The sequence below is a fragment of the Bombus fervidus genome, chromosome 6 (assembly GCF_041682495.2).
Source record: "Bombus fervidus isolate BK054 chromosome 6, iyBomFerv1, whole genome shotgun sequence".
Lineage (NCBI taxonomy): Eukaryota > Metazoa > Arthropoda > Insecta > Hymenoptera > Apidae > Bombus > Bombus fervidus.
The window spans coordinates 11,660,333-11,676,440 of record NC_091522.1 but is presented as its reverse complement, the minus strand read 5'-3'; the positions used below and the strand labels follow the sequence as shown (position 1 = coordinate 11,676,440).

Here is a 16,108-nt window from a genome sequence, read left to right as displayed (position 1 = left end):
ATGTTCATTTCAGGTCTTAATATTAGACAACGTTATAACGATTGTAACTACCATTTTTAATGAAACATTAATATTTATGCATACATAAAAATTCAACGCGTGCGAAATCATCTCAAATACGTGTATGCTTCATCGAGTATTAATTTTTCCTTCCGGTTAAACATTTTTAGGCTTTGCTATCGATGATATTAATGGACATATCTCACACTCACTGTTCTGAAACAATCTATATAACAATTACCTAGTCTTTTTTTTTCTAAAAGTATACTAGTTTCGATCATGAAACTCGATGCTATCGCGTGTAAGAGTAAGTATATCTATTCGCTATTGCAGATATATGCGAGTCAGTACGATTAAAGTTCTCTTCGTGGTAATGCTTATTAGATAATGTCTCCAATTAATCGCATTGTTTATTATGAAAACTCACGTCACGGTGAAACTATAAAATTTCGAAACACGAGAACCTTACAACTTGTGGTTCCATTGTATATATCCACTGATATCACGACTCAATCAACGTACGAGTCGTTCGCTCTTATTGTTTTTCGATGTACATCACAATTTTGTATCGCAGTGTCGTTCGTTTGTCTTCGATGTAATTTCGTTAACAAAAATGTTGCGCGCGATGAAGAAATGCCACATCCGTCAGAAAAGATAAAGCATAGTGATAGTAGAACAAAATCTGTGCAAATGTTGATGAGAGGTGTGTATTTATTAAATATGATGTAAAATATAAAATAAAATAGAGAGAGTAATCATATTTGCAGGTTGGTCCGTAACTAATGATACAAGTTGGTGCAAGGCGGTTCTATGAGAAAAAATAACATTTTTTCATGTTACATTCCTGAGAATATCGAGTTCAAAATTTTGATTAGCTAATTACGAATCGAACAAGAAAAATAATCAACAGGATGTTAAATTACCTGTGAAAGTAACTCGAAAATATACAATAATATATTTTCATAAGTAGAAATGTACAGTCGGTGTAAAATGTATTCGTACAGTAATTAATTTCAACAAAAATACTGTAGAACATCGTCTATCAGCGAAATTTTAGCAAATAAAAAATACGTATATATTCTTATCGAACCGCAAAATAATTTTCATAAAAAGAAAATAGGATACCTATATCCTTTGTGAAGATATTAACTAGTATCTACCAAATGGCAAAAATATGATTAATATTCATACAGTTACAGTATAATGGGAAAAGAATAAGGCTCGCCTAATATCTAAGAGAGGAAATCACCAGGTTTGATCATTTTAATACTCAATGGGGTTTCCTTTTGATTTTATTATGGCTCGAAGCCGTCGTGGCAGTGAATTTATCAAATAGATGAGTACTCTGCTTGAAATATTTTTCCATTCTTCTAAAAGAGCCTTCTTTAAATCATTTCTTGCTGAAGTATGGTGACCCTGTATCTTTTCGTTTTAGGTGGTCCCAAATATTTTATAAATATTTTATGAAGGTATTTTTAAGTGTTTCTAAACATTATACAAAAGCTACACTCGCATATTAGTAGCATTATGCTTTGTACCGTTATCTTGCGTCACGATGACATTGTTTGTCAAACTCATTCTTTTTATGCACTTTGATGTAGATTATTTTTTAAAACATCTACGTACGTTTCATTGCATAGAGCGGTAACTGTACGAATACTTATTATATTTTTATTATATTCTTTTCATTTTAAAAATTATTCGTTAAAGTGTATCAGAATAATTTTTAACTAAACAAACATGTTGAAACATTATTTCCTTGAAAGTGGAGGCTTAGACGGAAAAATGTTATTTCACAATTTTGACTTATTTTCAAATGTATGACAATTTTCTCAAAAACGAAGTGTCGTATGAAAACCTTTTTATTCCATATTTTCGATTTATTTTTTCACATAGAATCACCCCGTGCCCAATTGTTCCACACGTTATGGATCATCCTGTATATAAATATATATTTAATTAAATAAAAAGTAAATTGAAATATGCGATTGAGATACGATTATATCGAAAATAATATAATTACATGTCGCACGATGTTATTCACAAATACGATCATTAGCAAAATATTTCTAACGCTTGAATATTATCTGACTAGATTTCTTCTCTTCTTCTAGCACATTGTCGTATTTCTGCCACGAGCAACTCTAAAATTTACACTCGTCGTATTTCGCATGAATTAAAGATGTGTCCAGTACCTCGAATAGCTTGTGAAAATAAAATATGTGTTTACAAAACAGATCTGACGATCTGAAGGGCAACTGCTGTTCACGCTCGTATCTACGAAGTTCGAATTGCCAGTACTCTGACGCATTGTCGACAGGAAACTCGTATCGCGAGAGCCGGGTCATCGTGTTATCGCAAGAAAATGTACTCCCGCAAATACGAATTGATAGGTGAGTAAGAGTAAAAATTCATTTCTCGTTATCACAATATTTATTTAGGACATATCGAAAACAAATAGCGGCATTCATCATTGGCTGAACTATGTTATAACTCGAGGAAAAACGTAGTATCAGTCAGTGCATGCTCGCTCGTTGAACCGAAGAAGGTTTTACGGTTGCTGGCGATCGTTGCTCGTCGAAGACGATGAAGCCTCGTTCAGACGAATACGTACGAACTGTGATTCCGTCGATATAAATTTCTTTGATTAATTTTATGATGGTCGGATGCGAGTGCCGTTTCGTGTGTGTACCTTCGTGCCGTTGAATTCGCACGTGACAACTTCTCCTTGGCCAACGTAACGTAAATAGTGAGCGTAGTTAATAATAAGAACTAATCGCCGAGTGGAAAAATCGCAAGACGAGAGATGAAGATCAGCGTTTTACGATGCCGCAGAAATACGCTTTATCGCCTTTTTTATGCCTGTGCACGAGTTCATGAGGGAATGTGAATTGGAAGCTCAAGATAAGGATGAATTCAAATGAATCTGATTAAATAAACAGAGATATACGTACGTATGTGTTATTTACGTAAAACGCTAAGACGATTAATGTCTCTTTTATATGTAGAACATACCTGGATTACGTTCATTTACATAGTGCGAAATAAATAAGCGACGATAAGATTAGAATTGCAAATGTAATCTGTTTCTTGATAAATCAACTGGCTGTATAAGTTACGGATAATAACCAGTGAAGAAGTTCGGTTTCTCCATACTAATGTCAAACATTATATAAAATAGAAGACGTGCTGAGAATTAGAGATACACTTACATTCCTATTTCCTTGATCGCGATAAGAAATTCTTCATCGTTCGTACATCGGCTTAGTTATTGATCAAAGAATACTTTTATACAACGTTGTATAATTTAAAAAGAAAATAACGTTAACAAGTGAAGATTAACGAAAGGACAAGTCGAAATATGCGACACTATGTTTCTTAAAATGCCGTAAAAAACGTTAGAATTTCGAAATTGAAACATAAACTCGACCGATTATAATAAGAAACGTTTCGTCGAACACAACTACGCGTACTCCACTCACGACGCGAACTCGCAACATCTTTGTCACTTCTCTCCGCTAATTCGCTGCACGTTCGATCCCTGTCTATTTACCAACCGAGTCATCGAATATTCCGTACAAAAACCCAACTATCTAACCATAACGCGTGCACAAATCTCATATCGCCGGTGTCGCCGCTCTCGCGAATGAATCTAATCATCGGTTTGCATAAATGAATGGCGGGAACGAGCGAGATACCAGCGAACGTGCGACGTTAATCGACGCACGCTGGCGAACGCGACGACACGAAACGAGAACCGTTGGATTATTAAATTAGCGTCCCCATGGCGACCAGTGGTCAAGAAAATCGGTGTTTCATAGAGACAGTCGAACTGAAGCGGCGCTTCGTACGGTTGTCGAACCAACGCGTTTTACATTACGAAATCAGAGTCGTGATCGAAGCTCGCGGCTGCGATGGCCCTAACTCGCGTATAATTCTCGCGCGGCTGGTACAGTTCGAAATCACGAGCAACGTGGTTCAATTCGACACGATTCATGTGAAACTTGGTCGTCGAACGCTCGACTTATCGGTGGTTTGACGTTCTCGGTTCTACGTCGAGTGTTCGAGTCGCCGATACAGAAGCCGACCAAGTGTACGTATAATGGCTCACTCGTTGATGGATTCTCTCGTCTATGTTTCTAGTTCGAATCTACGCAATTTCCTTTCTCCGCGTTGCGAACTTATGGTAGAACTCGATTTATCGAAACGAAATTTCAGTTAGTGACCCGTTAACCTAACCTCTTTATCTATTGAGTTTGTCCGCTTGGACACGGTCATCTTATTTGGTTGAGAAATTACAGTGGAAAGAATCGGCGAATTATAAAACGAACTATTTATCCTCTGACAGAGATTCAGAAAAATGGAGAATTCTACTTTATCGTTCGATTAGCGCTAGAATTATCAAGATAGTTTAAAACATGGTTCTAATCTTTGACCAACTGTTCGTCGTTCATCGGTCCAATAACGTTTGCAATGGTAAACAGGCGAGAAACGTCGTTTCTTGTAAAGTTGCCCGATGACGTACAGCGAAACGTCAAATGGAAATTGGACAGAGAAATTTGTTCTCTGATTACATCATGGAAGCTAGATAAAGCAAATAGAAATTATTGGTTGAAATTCTCTCTGTAAATGAGTCGATGAATACGCTGACCCAGACAGATAATGTACATGTGTACGTAATTCGATGTTGATAAGACTACTGAAATAAAGGACATAACTTACTTTGAGAGAGATACGTTTGAAAGAAGATAGGAGAGTGGAGTGAAGTTCTTCATTAGTAAAACGCCATTAACGTAATGTAATAATGATGTCATTTCGTAGATAGCCGCGTTTTATTCTTGAATAATATCCGAGCAAAGTACGAGATGAAAATTATATCTAAACTTACGAAAAGATGTTTCATATACGTATATCGTAGTAATTGCAGCAATAGTCGTAGTAAAGGGTCATTCTTTTTCTAAAGCAGAGAGACAGCGCCTTAAGAACTTGTATTACGTATGAACCTACGTATAACTTAAATATTAAAAACCCACTGAATATTATATAAAAGTACATAATTAAATTATTATTAAATAACGTTATTAAAATAATGACTGCCTAGAAAATTGGCTACGTGTTCGTATAAAACGTAAATTATCGAGGAATTTCACTTTTGTTTCGACAAATTTGAATTAACGTTCGATAATCTTGTTCATTCCAGATTTAATGTAACGTATCTTCGTTGTATCGTAAAGTATCGGAAAATCGGCGAAGCGAAATCCCATCAAATCCGTCTACGATGTTTTGTCTAAAAGGAAGAAACAGTGGCGATACGAAGTTTAGAGAGATGTTGAGACAGGATGATTTTGGATGGTGGTTGAGCAACGAGGACGATCTAAAATCGCCTAGATCAACTCGCAGTAAAGATCGTCGGTCGGTGGGATCGTCCGAATCGATGTTTTCCTGCATAGATTCTGACGATAGCGAAAGTTATGTCCTTGCACAGGAATTCAAACAAGAATGCAACGGTAATTACGAGAAAATAGAACTTACGTCGTTAATTAACGAAGATTGGGACGTGAATCTTATCGAGCTAGATGCGATCAAGAAAGAAGCGGTAAGTTGACATCGTTTGACTTCTTCAGAGATGTTTTATTCCCGAGCAATTGTAACTATCGTTACAAGTAATTACGCAACGAATGAACAAAGTCTCTCGATAGAATCGAGAAATATTCATCGGACGATACAATAACTCAAAACATAGATGGTTTTCTATTATAATATATAGTCCATGGTGTCGCGAGTGGCTATAACATGTAATTTATGATATACTGTTATTTCATATTAAAAACAAATTGCATACTTCCCCTTCGAATGTCGAGAGATGTAAGAAATAAACTCGTTAGCGCTATCAGGATGCGTTACCATCCGAACGATCAAAAATATTACAAGGGTTGTTTCTCTTGTGAACTTCGATATTTCTTTCTAAATATGTACGTGTACACGTAACCGATGACGATCCTTCTCGCAGAGAACAATTAAATTTAAACAGATCGATAAAATTGTAGGACGTCGCGCCATTTCTAGCGGAAGACGAGATACGATGTTCGGACGATTCGAACCCGAAGTCGCAGGACTCGCACGGCACGTGCTACACACCGGAAAGGCTGGTCAGATCTCAGAAGTACCGAATACTAGCGCCGTCGCCCCCCTACTTGTCGATCTCTCAAATGAGAAACATACCAGATAATCCATGGAAGACGTCTCACTGCCGCCACCGATTGGACTATCTTATCGACTCCAACCAAGATGGTATGTATCTTGCTGTTCGCAAGAATGCGGGAGACAGCAAGAAAAAGAGAGAGGGAAAGAGAGAGAGAGAGAGTGAGAGAGGGAGAGCTCGCGCCGGTTCGACATTCGCAGAGCGTGCAACAGCGGATCGCAAACTTGTTCCAATGCGGACCAGCCATCAGCTAACTTGAATATAACCCGCCTATTGTGTCTGACCTAATAAAGTTTCGCGGTTTACCAATATGTGAAATCGGCTCGCTTCATGCTCGTTAGACGTACTTTCGTTCGAACGCCTGTGCTCTTAAACTTGTTCCGCAATGCCCTCGATCGTTTGTCAAATACGTTCGTATTTTCAATGAAACTTGGACATTCCGTGAAACGCTTCTGATTATTCCTGATAAAATATCCTTTCTGTAATCTTCCGCTCGATCTTTTCGATCGATCGTTGAAATATAAATGATTGCTTATTTTCGATTTGTAAATTTAGCTACAGTATCTGGATATGGTTGTAACGAATGAATTTTTTTACGATTATGGAGACGTTAGGGCGATTAGAGTTATCTGCATTTTCGAACATTTGTCTTCGTTAGGAAAATCAAGTTGGGAAAATAATTCATTTCGTTCGCTCGATATATACTAATGCGACTCCTCGTCGGTAATTTCATGTTCGCGTAATAAGGCTTATTGTTTTGAATTCTAATCTAAATATTGAGATCACTAGAGATAAATTTCCGCTGGTCACACGTATGAAACATACGTAAAACATAACTATGTATGTTATGTATATATATATATATAACACAAATTGCAAGAGTTAAACAGTAAGTAGATTAAATGAAAATTGGAATTTAAAGTTAATGTACGTATAAGTTAAAGTGAGTTCATGTAAATGGAATCTATATTCTATCTTAAAACATTTCGTCAGGTGGAATGCAAATGAAAACTTTGACGAATCCCAATGCGAAGGAAATAGTGGTACCGATAATCGACTTGCATCGTTGGAAAAAATATGAACGAGTCTATAACGGGGACAACGGGACGATAAACGATAAAAACGAAACGAAAACGGAAGACATGTCCGATTATTCAAGCAGCCTGAACGTGTCCGATTATTCGTTCAGCAAGAGATCCAGTTGCGAGAGATTGAATGACACATGGGATAACAGTGGCAAGATGGAGACACGCAACTCTTCCAGCGGTTGCTCTGAAACGACTCCGTTCGAAGACACTTCCGGTATCCAGAGCAACGATTCCAGCTCCAATACACACACCTCGAATATGCAAAGCACTCCTCCTCTCTGTCTCAGTGACGAGTTGGCAACAACGAATTACAAGCTCGATACTACACAGGTTCTATTCTTTGTTATATTAAGTAGAGAAAGTTGTTCGATTGGAGAAAATAGATACTAATTCGTTGAAAAAAAGTGGACATTTTTTGGAAATTTGGTAGAAATTTTTGGATCGTAACTATGTCTCTACTCGTTTCTTAATGTTCAATTATTCGTGAACTTTGTATGAAAAGTAATTTTCTAAAAGAAGAATGGGAAAATACGATATTTATTAAATTATGTACTAACAAGTATAGAAAATAATTTCAAAAAGAAAATAACAGTAATATCTATTTTTGTTAATTTCCTATCAAACGAAAGATGTATATCACTATCATGTATATGTTGATTTTCCATAAATTTTATCTGAAAATAATTGATTTTTCGTCAATTTAAAGACTTTGATCCAGAAATTACTAGCTATGATGAAAATTAGTTTTTCAGAAATCTAATTTGCTACTTTAATTTCTTTTCCTTATAGATTGTATCAATGAAAAATTATTTTTCACTTCTGTCTTTTCTTTTATTTTCTTTTTCTTTTATTATTATTATTTTTTCTTTTTTTTTTTTTTTTTTTGTTTATTTTTGACAGAGACAACGTTCTACTACCAATGAGGTGGTATCGATTCTTGAAGTACTCGACACAAATCCCGAGAAAGCTATGGTTCTTCTTGAGGAAGATAGTTTTCACGACAGCACGTCCTCACACGATCAATTGACCAGGCTGGCCTTGACCATTGAAACGGATGAGAATATGTCGGGAGTTCTCGAGAAAGAACATTTAATTCATCTTCAAGACAAAATAAAGAAACTTCAAGCTAGCAACAAAGACATTTGTCGAGACATATCTAATCTTCGAAAGAACTTTAAAGTAATAGTTTTTGAAAATACATCACCCGAAAATCCTTGAAAAGTCGATAAGATCAAAATTGCAAGCATAAATTTTCTTGTTACTGTATTTTTCAGTGTGACGAACAGAAAATGGCAGACATCTCGTCCAATACCAGCAAACTACGACAGGACGTACATGATCTGCGATATCTCGACGACCTTCTGAATCTCTTACGGGGAGAATTGGAAAGGATCTCGAAAAGAAATTGGCCATTTGTTATAGGACGTATAGGACATCATACGGAGGAAATGAATCTCATCGTGTGAACGATACAAATTACATCCATTATATCGATAGAATTTAACGGAAGATCTTACAAGAACTTTCATAAAATTACGAGATAATAGGTCGATACTTAGAGATACGGTTGAATATACACGCTATGAGCGTTTCACTGCCATTGTTACTATTATTCACAACGACGTGAACTTACAAGATAGGTTTATATAGCTCTTTCTTTCTCTCTCTCTCTCTCTCTCTCTCTCTCTCTCTCGCACTCTCTCTCTCTCTCTCTTTCTCGCTCGCTCGTTCGTAGAACCAACTAGTAAACGTAAATTTTACATCTTAGTATAATTGGTTGTCCATCTACAAGACAAATTATTCTATAACGTTATCATCCAAATAAAATGATCGTAATACGAGTGCACGAGATTTAAATCGCGCGCGCAAATAGAAATTAGACAATAGAATTTCAACAAATTCTATTTCTATTCTCTGGAATAGGCATATGATTAATACTCGTATATTACTTAGATAGATTTTTGCCTTCTGAAAAATTTATTTATATAGAAAATGTACAATGTATTTTTATATGTATACAATCCATAATTCTCTTTTCTTTTATAATTTCGTGATTGAATAACTTGTTCAAAAGCCTCATATTTATTGCTATTGAACTGTTGCCAGTATTAGTATTAGTATTTAATCACACGATATACCGCAGGCAGGTATTTACTCAAAATTAATACTTCCAACAGACGTATGGATTCTAGGTTTCAGGATTTGGTACATGTATCATTGCTCTAACGTTAGTTACAATTAATATGACATCTTATTTTATCTTTCTCTTGCATTTTACAAACTTTTCTATCTATAGCCAAACAGTTATAAATATGTAATTAACGTTAGACTGTTAACCGAGGAAAACAAAATTAATTCACTTTTTGATATCTTAAACTTAATAATTTATTTATCCGGAAATCATGTATTTTTAATGTATCATTATACTTCTATTATGCATACTTACATTATATCATATTTATATTTACAAGAATTAAACCCAATCGAAGTAACCGTAATTCGTCTTTGTTAATTTTTAAAAGTCCTGCTTTTCTGGCTAACAATCCAATTATCTGTTCAAACACCAAAAACATAAACTGTAACGTGTGTCACGGTGGTAATAGTAGAACGGGAAAATATAACTTCTTGGATTGGACGGCTGTAATTATTTCCATCGAATATAAACATTCGTTGTAAAAATTTAACAAAACTCAATATTGACTGTAAGTTTTATTTCTTAAATAAATAACATCACTTGCTAAACTTTCAAAGATACATCGATACAATTCTGCGACTCCCGTGTCGTACAATTTTAATCTTCCGTATATCGCTGTAAAATATAATAATTTACAAAATTCTAAAGCAACGGCAAAAAAATGTATAACAGCGAAGCACGGAGTTTCCAAGTTTTCCTTCGTTCTTTACGTTTCTCGCATTAAATACTTGTACAATTTTTAATATATCCCTCATTACTGAGACACGATGAGATTTGACATAGTCAGCTTTGCGATAATAATATAACTTCTAATTGGAATTGATATTTAAGGCGAAAGAACACCGTACGTTGAAGAAAGTTAAGTGACATCAGTGCGCTGTGATTGCTTCGGATGTTGCCTGGAGGAATCGTGATACGCAATACCAACTCGTAACATTTCACCGTGTCGAAACACGTCGTGCGGAGATGATAGAGAAGGCAAAGATGGTAACGATGGTAATAAGCAATTTAGCATACTGGCACTACCGTCTGATGAGTAAATTCCATTATTGGCAGAGGCAATAGAAGCTGTGCTTGAGCTTGACGCCGAGACCATAGTAGAGTTAGCACTTTGATCACCGCTTCCCAGTACACCTGATCCCATCAAACTTCCTGTTTACAAAAACATAAGAATATCAGTTTTTCTTATATGTCGCTTAATGATTTTACATTTATATAATTCATACGAAACATACTTCGAACAGAAAAAGACAAGAGATAGGAAAAGATCGGTTGTTTGATCATTTTTGTAAAACCGTACATCTTTTTCTGGAAGTTGTATTCCATAATATACAATTGTAGAAAGCTTATTTTCTAAACAAATTTCACGATCAACGATGTTGCATTAATCTTCTATTTTTCATCAATTTTTCTATCATTACGGTATATTATAAATACGTAGGTATATTATTGTGGAATCTTTGCGATTTAAGAAAGATGGAGAGACAAATTAATTAAAATTTGAATTAAATTTGAATTACATAATTATTATAAACCATCTTAGTTTTTAATTAAAATCCTTCACTTCTACCAGCTATGGCATGCTTCTTCATTATTCGTAGCTTAATATAGAAAAATTGAAATAATAGGATTTACATATTTAAGAATAATGTTTCTTTCATTATGTATTAGTTATATAAATGTTACTTAATATATGCATTTAATGATGTAGCAGTACGTTATACGTAACGATCATTTTAAATAAACATAGTATTATAAAAGAAATTAAACAAAATAATTAACAACATTTTTAACATAAATACTTGTATTTTGTTTCTTGTTCAATTACATTTACAATATAATAACTAAAAAATAACTTACAATCTCTCAACACATAATGACAAATAAATTGAAATATACAGAGGTTGTACGTTTTACCCTACTATACATATAAGTAAATTAATCGTAAGAAAACATTCTACAGTTACAGGAAACTTGACACCATAGGGAGATCGATACAATATTACTTTCTGTCTTCCTCTTAACATTCTTAACATTATGCTGCTTTGTTCCCGTATTTCATTATTTCCTTCAATTTACTTGCAAAGTATCTGTTATTACCCTTTATGTGATCAACTATCAAAAGTAATTGTGTATCAATCGCTCCTCCTCTTTTCTATCTCAAGCTGCTAAGCATTCACCTGCAAGGCTGGCATTCGATGCGCTGGAATTGGCTGTCGAAGCAATGGATAAAGACGTTAACGTCGACAAATCGGTATTCTCTACAACTCTTGAGTAATCCGTTCTTGTTATATGGGGTGGACAAATAGATGCAAGCGTCGATCGTACAAGATCGCTATTTCTATCGGCCCTCCGGTGTCTCATGTGGACACCTGATTTGTTATTGCTACCGAATCCAAAGTGTAGAAGCTCTAAATGCCTTCTTAAATTTCGTGATTGACGCAAAATCGCCCCGCAAAGTGGACACGACGCCGGCTGATCTGACATGCTTCGTGCTTTGGACAATCCATCTCCTAAAATTAATTCCGTCAAATCTATACACATTCAAAGACACCTGAAAAAGATCACCATAACAATAGGCAGTAATTAAACAAGTTTATATCCTGAATATTAATCTGTATGTTTATTGTTCTGACTTTTTTTTTTTTTTTTATTTACCGCTAAGACGATCATATTGCGATTCCATAAAAGTGGGTTAATAGTCATAAATAAATAATTACGTACAGTACGTACAAAAAGGCCATGTACAGAAAATATTTGCAAAAACAGCTCGAAAGACTATGACCTGTAGAGATTCTTTTATTTAAAAGTATACAGTCTATGATAAAATAACCCTTTGCTATTCTGTCAAATGAGTCCGTTATTTATTAGTTAAGTATAATTCATGTTGTCGATTTTTTTACACCTAATAATCGATTCTGATACTCTAAATAAAACGCATGCCAATATTTTAAAAAGATAAAAAATGTACACATATATAAATTATTTAAGTAGAAACCGGAATTTCTGTTCATTAATGTGCTTATTACAAAAATGAATAAAGGCGAGATATCGTTTAAACCTCAATATTATTATTGATACTGTGTTTGATCATTGATACCAGTTCTTTTCAAACACATACGTACAACAACAGAAATCTGAATTCTACTTGCGCATATGTTAAAATATTAATTTGATATTTTATTGGCAAAAGAAATGAGAAAAATAAGCTTCGAAGATAGATTCGTAATTCAATAAGTTTATATAAAACTGATCACACATAGTTATTGCGTGAGTGAATATTTGAAAGATATCGAAAATTTAGAAGTATTTTGCAATATTCTTATACCACCGCTTTCACTAGGCATAATTTTTCATCGACTATTCCCATTAACCCTAAAGATACTGTTCTTACTTACTAACGTGGAAGATTTTTGCATACTTTAATTTCGTTTTAAACGTCCTGTTTCAAGTTAATTTCATACCAATCGCAACAAGAAAGATTCAATGAAAAAATAATAAAATAAGAGTATGAAATAAATTATTTGTATAATATAACAATCAATTCATTCTGATGAATTTTACAAAACGATATCAATTCATTATTTCTTTCCTTAAACAACGCAAACAATAGTTTGAACATAAATTCGCATAAGTACATTAAAGCGATAATGTAAAAAAAGAATACGCTCGCTTAAAGTAAATTTGCAACATACGTTATAAGACGAATTAGCGACAAGAAACAAAACAGTTCCTAAATCACAATAACAGAGTGGAAACATCCTGTTCGCATTATATCTTCGCTTCCAATTTCTTCCTGTACATTCATCTAGCGATAGTTGGAGACGGAACGTTGCTTTGAGGGGAAACAACATTCGGTCCCTGTGATGTTGGCGAAGGAAGTGGACTGGGCTTACAAATTATTTGCTCACAGGTACTACTTCCACTATCAGTTCCATACGTCATTGACTGCTCATTGTAACTCGATAACTCGACTTCAGGTTTTACTTCTATCATCATTGTATCAGCTGGGGAACTCTGAACCGGATTACTACTAAATCGATATTTGCAAGAGGATAATAGGTGTCTACGTAAATTTCTCGCTTGCCGTAACGTAGCACCACATAATGGACAAACGCCTGGACAATCGGATGCACCACGTATTTTAGACAAATTCATATTTCCTGTGAGCCCACAAGACGCTGTTCCAGCAGTTGTACCCTGAGTAACTAGTGGGAGTGGTATACCAGGAGGAAATCCCATATTTAAGGGACCAGGAAATTGCGGTATATGTAGTGGAGAATATGGCTGCATTGGCATTAAAGTGTGAAGGTGCGATTCATTGTCCGATATTTGATCCTGATGCGTTCCTGCCTGAGAATTTTCTGTCGACACCGGCTGCGCTTCCTGAGCACGTGGCGAGTGACAACTCCGGTGATTCGAATATTCCAACCGATCGTTTGCTGTTAACAGACACAAACACAATATTACCATGCAGGGCTGAACTGATTTTTGTATCTGAAATTTTTTAATCGTTATAACATGTGACATGATTGATTAAACGCAGTTCAACCCGATTGATGGTTGTGCTTGTGTCCGTTCTAATATAGAAAAGCTTAAAAGAAGCTTTAAACACTTATGGATCATACTCCAAAAATACATTAATAAATAATGAAAATAATATACCGGACACAGAACACAAGTAAATATCGCATATCCATTCTTGTTAAAATTTGCCACTAAACTGATCATTAAATATACACAATAATATAATGATCAACTCAGTTCAATGTGATGAGAAAAAGAAAACTGTGTAAAATATATAGTAATAAAATGATATTTCTTATTATTCTAAGTGAATATTAAATACAAAATGAGAATTTAAATATATATTTTCAATAAGTTTAACAAATACAATAATTACAAAATACATTGCAATATAAAAAGCTAAATATTTCTTACCTGTATCATCACCATGTTCTGTATTATCTTCATCTTTATGCTCATAATTAGCTGAACGGCTATTATCACTTCCATCTATAGTCCTATTTTCATTATCAGCAGTATTGGCATTACGTGGCCATTTTCCAGAAGATGAAGATGACTTTCTTCTTTTCTTTCTTCGTTTCAATGGAAAATATGGACTAATGCTTTCTTTTGATAAAGTTTCATTTGCTGTTGGTATTGCTGATACAGGCACCTCTTCCCCATTCTAAATGAATAAAAATATGAATCATCCTTTTACATAAATACATAAGAATTAATATCATTTAATAAATATATACTTAATTAAAACATAGACAAATATGTAAAAATTGATAATTATATACTATGAAAATTATACAATATGAATATTTCAATAGAATATATTATTATATTTTGATTATAATGCATACTTCAGTCAATATAGTAGGAGGTGTTAATCCATGAATACAAAGACAATGAGCAGCTTGAAGGAGTGAGGGTAATTGAGAAGGTTCTACGCTCACTTCACCACGATACACAAACTCCAACAATGATTCCAAATCATCTGCTCCTATACCAGCTAACATAACTACCGGATGTTGACATGGTGTGCTCTGTTTATGGAAAATAAATTTAAAAGCAAATTATAATATTTCAAAGTTATAGATGGCATTCTATAAAACGTTTAATGTACTAATAATATTAGAACCTTTAATAAATCCAATAAAAAAGGACTAGCTGCACAAAGAACTATTTTATGTGCAGGAAAACTGCGTCCACCAGCGGCTAATGTAACATCAACCAGATCTCCATGACCTCTTAATAATTGTACCGCAGAAGCAAGTGATGAACTAAACTCTCCCCAAGACAGGCTATACAATTGACCACTGCTTCCCATTCTAAACAATAAATTATATATGATTCAAACAAAATTTGTAAATGATATTGCATATGAAAGAATTTATGATACAAATGATATTTATGATACAAATTTAGTAACAGGAAATCAGTGTTTCCATATTGCTATAATGAAATTAACTAAACCATAGTTTTTTATAGAAAAAGTAAAAGAGAATTCAACATACGCGCATTTAATTGAAAGTACAACGTGTAGATCCAAAGTTAATAAAGATTCGAGAAAATTGACCACTAACGGTAACGATACGTACTCGTCTCCCCCATCCACATTCTCTTAATTAGTGCCCCCACCCCGAAAAATATAATCTCGGCGTCGTCTGAAAGTTAACCTAGTAAAAACTTCTACCATGAAAAAATGATCGAAATTTTAAACAACAACATGCAATTACAAATTGATAATGCGGACGGAATTCCTTTTATTTTAATTAGAAACAAAAAAAAAGCTAAACTTTGGAAATGTACATAACAAAGAATAACTCACATTGAGTAAAAGTTTATCGCTGTAAATTGCACGTTATATTACAACAAACCACGTTTAATTCGTTGCACACAGGTTATAGGAACAAGAATGACGGTGGTGCTTTTTAATTTTATGAAATAATTGGCTTTTTTGAGCCGAATAGACATATGATTTGAAAAATGAAATTCAAATACTGTCAGAAATTATCATGCACGTCACATTTTATGAGACCGTGCTGCCACCATATTACTAGTAAAAAAGACACTTTTGTTTTGGGACAAAACTAAAAGAGTTTTGGCGGA

The 16,108-nt window shown here is 34.3% G+C and overlaps 2 protein-coding genes across 7 annotated transcripts; one reads left to right on the top strand and one right to left on the bottom strand.

Annotated features, from left to right (window-relative positions):
* Positions 1-1,468: 1,468 nt before the first annotated feature.
* On the top strand, positions 1,469-9,735 carry LOC139988409 (uncharacterized). 4 transcript variants are annotated; one of them, XM_072005815.1, is made up of 6 exons: positions 1,469-2,393; positions 5,201-5,596; positions 6,048-6,291; positions 7,196-7,620; positions 8,191-8,469; positions 8,565-9,735. In XM_072005815.1, the coding sequence occupies exons 2-6, from the start codon at positions 5,279-5,281 to the stop codon at positions 8,754-8,756; spliced, it is 1,458 nt and encodes a 485-aa protein (XP_071861916.1). In that variant the 5' UTR covers positions 1,469-2,393; positions 5,201-5,278; the 3' UTR covers positions 8,757-9,735. The 4 variants fall into 4 exon arrangements, with proteins under 4 accessions (XP_071861916.1, XP_071861918.1, XP_071861917.1 ...); XM_072005817.1 differs by lacking the exon at positions 1,469-2,393 and adding an exon at positions 2,755-2,950; XM_072005816.1 differs by lacking the exon at positions 1,469-2,393 and adding an exon at positions 3,871-4,093.
* On the bottom strand, positions 9,263-16,025 carry LOC139988416 (uncharacterized). 3 transcript variants are annotated; one of them, XM_072005834.1, is made up of 6 exons: positions 15,828-16,025; positions 15,138-15,327; positions 14,860-15,042; positions 14,426-14,675; positions 11,665-11,997; positions 9,263-10,636 (listed from the first exon to the last, which is right to left on the bottom strand). In XM_072005834.1, exons 2-6 carry the CDS (start codon positions 15,324-15,326, stop codon positions 10,344-10,346), a joined length of 1,248 nt encoding a protein of 415 aa, XP_071861935.1. In that variant the 5' UTR covers position 15,327; positions 15,828-16,025; the 3' UTR covers positions 9,263-10,343. The 3 variants fall into 3 exon arrangements, with proteins under 3 accessions (XP_071861935.1, XP_071861933.1, XP_071861934.1); XM_072005832.1 differs by lacking the exons at positions 9,263-10,636; positions 11,665-11,997 and adding an exon at positions 12,093-13,926 and having other exon boundaries at positions 15,828-16,013; XM_072005833.1 differs by lacking the exons at positions 9,263-10,636; positions 11,665-11,997; positions 15,828-16,025 and adding exons at positions 12,093-13,926; positions 15,514-15,651.
* Positions 16,026-16,108: the final 83 nt, after the last annotated feature.